Here is a 7,059-nt window from a genome sequence, read left to right as displayed (position 1 = left end):
TGGCCACCACGACCTGTACGGGACGTTCCCTCGCGCCCCACCCCCACCCTTGAGGGCGTAGAGGACCGGCCAGCCCCACCGCAGGTGTCTCTTCCGAGACGCACCCTCCCCTGCGGGCGCCCCCCCCAACTCCGCGCACCCAATCCCCCTCCCCCTGACCAGTCCCAGGAGGCCGATCGGAAGGGAGCGGGCCTAGGCAGGGGGGTGTGTGTGCGGGGTGGATGTGTTTGTGTGTCACGGGGGAGGGAGGAGAAAAGGGAGGGGAGAGCCCGGGAGCAAGGGAGAGAGAGCGCGCGGCGAGCGAGGAGGGCGGGCGGGAGGCGGATCCTCCTACCTGGGGCGCGCTCGTTCTCTCGCAGCTCGCTTGCCGGGGCTGCGAGTCACCTGGGGAGGCGGACAAGTGCGGACACATTGGCCGCCGCGGCGCTCGGCGAGGCGCGCACGGCCCCAGGCGGCTGCGCCCAGTGGAGGCAGCGCCCGCCCGCCCGCAGTGCTGGGGCCCGGCCCCCGCCGGCGCTCGTCGTTCCCGGCGATCTCTCAGCCCAGCTCCGAGGTCGCGGTTCCCGGCCCAGGTCACTACCCAGCCGCACGCGGCGGCGGCGGCGCCCCGGGCTCACCATGGTGGCAGCGCGCGCCGAGTGCCCGCGCGTCGCCGGCCGCCCGAGCCGCAGCGCTGGCTGAGAGCGGTCCACCGAAGTCCCCTACCCTTGCCAGTTCCCCGCCCGGCCCGCGCGTCCCCTCCGGCCGCCGCTGTCTATGGCGCAGCCCCCCTCCCTGGATCATGCACAGAAACTTTCGCAAGTGGATTTTCTACGTGTTTCTCTGCTTTGGCGTCCTCTACGTGAAGCTCGGGTGAGTATCCCCGTGGGCAGGGGCCGCAGCCCCGGGTAGGGGCGGCCGGGAGGAACCGGTTCCAGAGGGTCCCAGCAGAGACGTAGGGCCTGAGGGGGCACAGGCAGCTCTTGGGGATCGGGGCTGGCCTGTGTGTCGGACCCTCGCCCCAGCCCAGCAGAGACGCCCCCGAGCCCCATGAACGGCAGGTACTCCCGAAGTGCGCCGAGTCCAGCCAGGGCTGGTGGAAGGAGAGCAGGGCGCGCAGGCAGCGGCGGCCAGGCTCGCGGGTAGCGGCGTGCGTGCCCGGCGCGTACTTTCACCTGTTTGGGCTCCAGGCCCTGGGGGTGGGACGCGCCTTCCCTCCCCCGGGCTGCGCTGGGCGCCGAGCCCGGGCCGAGCGCTCGCCGTCTGGAGGGCGCGCCGGGGCCAGGAGCCGGGGGTGTCGGGCGGCCGGGAAGGTCCGGGCGGGCGGGGGGCGAGCACCCCGGCCGCGAGCCTGCAGGCCGGGGCACCTGCCTGGGCCCTTCGACCCTATCCATCACCCGGACGTGTTGAAATTGCCTTGACAACTCGTCCGGCTGGCTCGGGATGGGCCGCGCGGCGGGCCCGGCCGCCTCGGGCTCGGTCCGGGGCCCGCGCCCCCGCCCGCCCTGGGCCCTCGGCCCGGCCCCCTCTCGCCGCGCTCCCCCTCGCGCGGCCCGGCGGGCGGGCGGGCTCCCGGCGGGCTGCGCTCGCTGCTGGTGCAGTCGCTGCTCCGAGTCGTATTTCCACATTCCTGAACCCAGCCGAGTCCTTACCTGTTGAGCTGCGATCTCCTTTAGACAGAATCTGTCTCGGCCTTGCTCGAGGTGGAGGGCGATGCGACCGCGAGGGGGTGCGGTGCACCTCGCTGGGGCGCCCCCGGCCGCCGGCCCTGCCGCGCCTTGCGCCCCTACTGTGCGCCGCCGGCGGCCAGGAGGCAGGCGGGCCCCCGACCGGAGCACAGCCGGTGAACAGCCCCGCGGGAGGCGGAGGAGGGGCTTCCCGGGCTGAGGGATAGAAGCACTACCTGAGAACCACCTCGTCTATCGCCGGTCCTTCTGTCGCTCCCTCCGCCATTTTACAGATGGAGAAACTGAGGCCCAGCCAGCAGGAACTGAGGCCGGGGGGCTGCAGAGGCAGGGCTGGAAGACCCTGTCCTAGCCTCAGTTCTGCAGGCCTGGGCTGGCATGCCGCCGGCTGCTGGTGGCTCTATTTATTGTGGGTCTGTGTAGGCTGTGTCCCTGGGTGTTTGTTTATGGAGTTGAGGGTGCCTGCACTGAGTCCGCCAGGGGGTGGGGGTTGGGAGGGAGGCACTGTTTCCCATCTCCAGCAGCCCCTGCAGTTCCTCTCCCTGTATCCCCCAAAGTCATGGGCAGCCCCTAATGAGGCTCTCTCTGGTTCTCAGCACAAAGGCCTTGTCCGCTCCTGGCAGTCCTAGAGTTAGGTCCCTGTTTTAAGGATCAGGAAACTGAGCGAGGGAGGCCAAGTCACTTGTCCCCAAGAGTAAGAGGCAGAGCTGGGACTGGCTCTGGCCTCCACCACTGACCAGTCCTCCTAGCACCAGCCCCAGTTTCTCAACAGGAGTCATCCCAAAGAACACCCCCCACCTGCCCCCGCAGCTTGTGGGAAGCGCTCTATGACCTTTCCCTCCCCACCCCAGGCAGCAAAAGGAGCTCCAGGTGGTGCCCAACCTGGGCACCTGGGGCTGGTTGCAGGGCTCAGAGGCCTAGGTGATGGACCTACCGATCTCCGGACACAGGGCAGCTTCCCTCTCTCCTCTGTGAATGGGACTGCGGCTCTGGCCATCCTGAACACGGTGGTGACCCGTGTCTGAGTAGAGAGAGACCAGAGAGTGAGACCCGGGCTGTGTGCCTGCCCTCTGGGAGGGGGTGAGAGAGCCGGGCGCTGCCTCTGCCTCCACTCACGAGCTGGGGAGTGGGAGGCTCCTCCCCCTGCTGGGCCCCCTAAAACACACACTCCTGGGGGGAGAGGAGAAAACCTAGCCTCCAAATGCCCCTGCGAACCACATCGGGGAAAGCCAGGGAGCCACCCTTGGACCTGCTAAGGGAAGGGGCTCCTCTTCTGCCGCTACCCCAGCCCCTGCCTGTCCACCTTGGAGCAGGGGGCTTGCTTTCTTTGCCAGCCATCTTGGCTAAACAAGGCAGGGAGGAGGGGGGAGCTGGGCCCAGATGTGACCTGAGGGGCTAATGACTTGGGAGTCCAGTGCACTAAGGGTGAGGTTGGGGGTTCATTCCTCCCCCGCACTCTTCATCGGTGGCTTCAGGTGGGTGCTTTAATCTCCCAGTCTGCCTCCCTCATCTGAAAAGTGGGGTTCCGGTAGCACGTCCTTCACCGGGTACTGCGCAGATTCGGCCTGGGTGCCGGTGCCCTGGGGGGAGAGGTGGGGCTCCAATAAACACCCTGTGCACACCAGCCAAGCTCTCCCCACGGTTAATGACCTCGGTATCGCCACCCTGGGGACTCCTCCAGATAGCGGATTTTAGGGCCACAGAAGTTCCAACCAAATGTCCGAGATTTCACGCATTAGGGGGCTATTCCGGGATCACGCCCCCCCCACCTGTGTGTGCACATTTGTGAATGTACATTGGGAACCTCCCGCACTCATGCACACACAGCCACCACACACATGTGTAGTCCCTGGGGGAAGCTCCCAGACCAGCAGCGATGGAGAACTCAGGCCTCACAATCCCTTTGGGGGTCAGGGCCCCAAGAGTAGGTTTGCCTTAGATTTTGAGCAATTTCAAAACGAATGGCTTTGGGGAGTCACAGTTCCTCACTTTTGGACCAAGCAGTCCCCAGGCTGCGGCCCAAGCCAGGGCAGGGACAAGCCGTTGGAATCCCGGCACCCTCTGCCCACTGGAAGTGGGGTCCCGAAGTCCCAGGATCAACCCTGCTCCATTCCTGCCCTGGGAGAGGCAGAGGGGCCCGGTGGGATGAAGGTGAAGGGGGCAGCCCCCTGCTTCTGGATGCCGGGCATGAATCTCCGTGCCAGGTCCAGAAGCTGGGAAACTCCCCACCCCTGGACCACTGGCCATATCCGCACAGACCCCTCTTGTCATCGTCCCTGCCTCATGCTTTCACCCCAGCCGACAGGGTCTACGCTGCATCTGGAAGATCATTCATATATAGCCAGGCTTGGCAGACAAGAGGAGGTGGGACTCAAAACTTCAAAATAGGAGGTGGGTTTCTGGCCTTTAAACAAATCACTGGAAGAAGGATTGTTTAGGAAGTGTGTCCTTCTGAATCTGCTCCTGCCTACACCTGTCGCAACCAACTCGCCAAGGAGAGCAGAAGTGAGATGCGGAAGACAAAGTTCGGGGCCTCTGTGAACCAATTAGGGGTGCCTCTCACTGCCTCTCCAAAGAGGCGCTGAGGCAGGACCCTGCAGAGACACCAGTGCGCATGTGCACAGGTGAGTCCTGCCTGGTTGGGCCCGGTGGGCTAGGGTGAGCGTATGCGACTCACGGCCAGCCTAACCAAACCCAGGGGCGCACGCGGGCGAGGGGGCAGCGCACACCGTGCACCCGTGCGCACACACCTGCGCCCTCACAGACGCGCCCACGCTCCCGCGGGCACACACAGGCACATGCAGGCACTTGCATGCGAACACCAGAACAGACTGCCGAGCACAGCCCCCCCAAGAGGAGCGCACGCCCCCGCGCGGTTACGCGGCGGTGCCTCCCTCTAGGTGCACCTTCCGGAGCCGGCCAGCGCTGTGTGGTTCGCTGAAGTTGGGCGGGGAGGTGGGGGGGATACGGGCCAAGGCAGTTTGGGCAAGCCCCGGGGGCGGCTCCTGTCGCGCGCTCCGGGTCAGCCTCCCCTTTAAAAAACCCGCCCGCAGAGGAGGCGGATGTAGGGGCGGCCCGTCCAATGGCAGCTGCGCGCCCCGAGAGACTTGGAGACTTGAGCCAGAGCGAGCGACAGAGCCGGTTCCGACCGATCGACGGACGGAGGTTTAGACAGCCGCCGAGGAGCACCCGCTGCCCACTGCCCGTCCCCTCGCTCCACACTCCAGTCCCAGCGCCCGCCGCGGCCCCAGCCCCAGCCCCAGCGCGATGCTCGGCCCTGGTGGCGGGGCACGGACGAATACTGCGCTGGGGCCCGCGCACCCTGGTCCCTAGCGCCTGGTGTCGCCGCCCCGCCTCGGGGAGGGCCGCGGAGACCCCGGCCTCAGCTGGCCCAGGCGCCCTGCCCGCCGGGCCCGCCAAGCCCTTCCAGGAGCGCCGCCCCACCATGCTCCTGCTGTCGCCGCGCGGCGCGCTCCTCTCCGTGTACTGTCCGCAGATCTTTCTCATCCTGTCCAGCGGCAGCTACCTGTGAGTGCCGCGGGCCGCACGCGGGGCGGGCGGAGGGGGGGCGGGGGCGGAGGAAGCCCTCTCCTCGGCGTCCAGCGCAGGAGCCGGGCTGGTAGGAAACTCGGCAGTGGAGTCCCTGGGCGGGGCACCGGGTGCCCGACGCGCTCGGTAGGCTGGGACTTTGGGTCTCCTCGTCTGCCTAAGGCGCCGAAGTGGAGGACTTGGGGGGCGGCTGCAGCAGTGAGAAGTTACGGCTTTGGGGACAGAGAGAGCGTGGCCCGCGAGAGGCCCTACTGCCCCGGTGGACCAGAATGCGCGCACCGAGGGCGAGGGCGGGAGGGCGCGCGGCGGCGCGGGGATTCCCTGCGCGGTCCCACGCGAGTCCGGGACCAGCGGGATCCCCCTCCGTTTATAAAACCACGGGGCCGGCCCGCCTGTGCCGCCTTCGAGAGAGCCGCACGCACACACTCGCTCAGCCGCGTACACACAGGCGCACACGTGCACTCTGCGCCCCGCCAGACAGCGCCCAAGCTGTCCTCGGTGGTGGCTGCGGCTTCTTGCGCCTTCCCGCGGCGCTGAGCCGCCCGACCCAGCAACTGCCGACTCCTCACCTGGGCGCGAGGGGGTCGCTCAGCCGGCGTGCGGCTGGCCGAGGTGCGCCCTGCTGTCCTGGTCAAGGCAGCGCGCGGAGCGTGGGTGCGCGTGTGCTTCGGGCCGGGCAGCGCCCACCGGGCTCCGGGAAGCTCCCGGCCCGGCTCGGCCGGGCCCAGGGAGCCGAGGGGGCGCGTCGGCGCAGCAGTGGCTTCGCCCGATTCCTAATGGGACGCATATGCTCTGGCCTCCGATTTAAAAAGAAGTTTGATTTATGGAACCGCCGTTTGGGGGAATTTAAGCTGGATGCTACTGATTAAACCTCAGAGCTAGCTCTCCCTCCCCTTCTCTCCACCCCTCCTCCTCCCCCTCCTTTACACGCGGGCCACGTCCGGGGTCGCCTAACGCGGCCAGAGGGGGCAGGCGCTGCCTTCCCGCTCCCTGCGCCACCCCCACCTCCCGCGCGGCCACAGTCCTAATAAATCGCCGTGCCCCCACCCCCTTTTAATAGAGGCGCAGCCAATTTCTCCTCCAGCTCCTAGGAAATTACTATCCTACCAGTTTTACTTCTATAAATAGTCGCGCATCTTGAAACAAAAGTTCGCAACCGCAGCCAGATGCTGCGAGGCCCGCGGTCTCCCGGGCTGTGGGACATAATTACAAGGTCCGGGCGCAGAGTGCTCCAGGCCCGGCGGGCAGCCCGGCTGCAGAGGCATCGCTTGGGGAAGGCGGGCGGGGGGTGGGGGTGGGGGGGGGAGAAACAGGCCGCCCCAGGCAGGGAAAGGGGGCCGATTGGGACCGCCTGATCTTTGGGGAATCGGGCTAGGAGAGCGCCAGGCCAGAGAGTCCTGCTTCTGGCACCCTTCCTGGGAAATGGATCAACCACGGGGGCCTTGGAATCCCAGCCTCCAGTTCTCAGAGGTCAGAGGTCAGAAGTGGGGAAGCTTCCCCCTCCCCTGAAGACCCCCGCATCTCCATCTTTAGCTGGAGAATCAGCAGCTACTATGCCTTAAGAAATCATTTTTGGAGCCAGCTGCCCGAGGTTTGGCATCTGTACGGAGGTGTCCAGGGGTAGGGGACCAGGAGTCCTCCGGGGGGTGGTCTGGAGTAAGAATCTGAGAGCAGGAGGTGGGCGAGGGGCTCAGGAGCTGGACAGAATGGGACCAAGGCAGCAGTGAGGGGCCCTGGGGCAGGTGGGGGCCAGTATGCACGCATAGACCCGAAGTTTTCCTTCAGGGTTGGCTCCCCCAATCCAGGCCTGCGGTGATTACCATCTGTGCCCACATGGGCTCGCTCC

General features: G+C 66.8%; 1 protein-coding gene across 2 annotated transcripts in view; it reads left to right on the top strand.

Annotated features, from left to right (window-relative positions):
* Positions 1-781: 781 nt before the first annotated feature.
* Positions 782-7,059, top strand: part of LOC103674134 (protein Wnt-7b) — a 48,220-nt gene continuing 41,942 nt past the window's right edge. Inside the window, exon 1 of one of the 2 annotated variants that reach the window (XM_040637067.1) lies at positions 782-852. In XM_040637067.1, the coding sequence (XP_040493001.1) occupies positions 782-852 (71 nt within the window). Of the gene's footprint in view, positions 853-5,109; positions 5,193-7,059 lie in introns of those variants that run through there. The other variant, XM_040637066.1, reaches the window with a different exon arrangement.

This window comes from Ursus maritimus, unplaced genomic scaffold (genome assembly GCF_017311325.1).
Source record: "Ursus maritimus isolate PB19 unplaced genomic scaffold, ASM1731132v1 scaffold_21, whole genome shotgun sequence".
Taxonomy (NCBI): Eukaryota; Metazoa; Chordata; class Mammalia; order Carnivora; family Ursidae; genus Ursus; species Ursus maritimus.
This window is presented reverse-complemented; position numbering and strand designations above follow the sequence as displayed.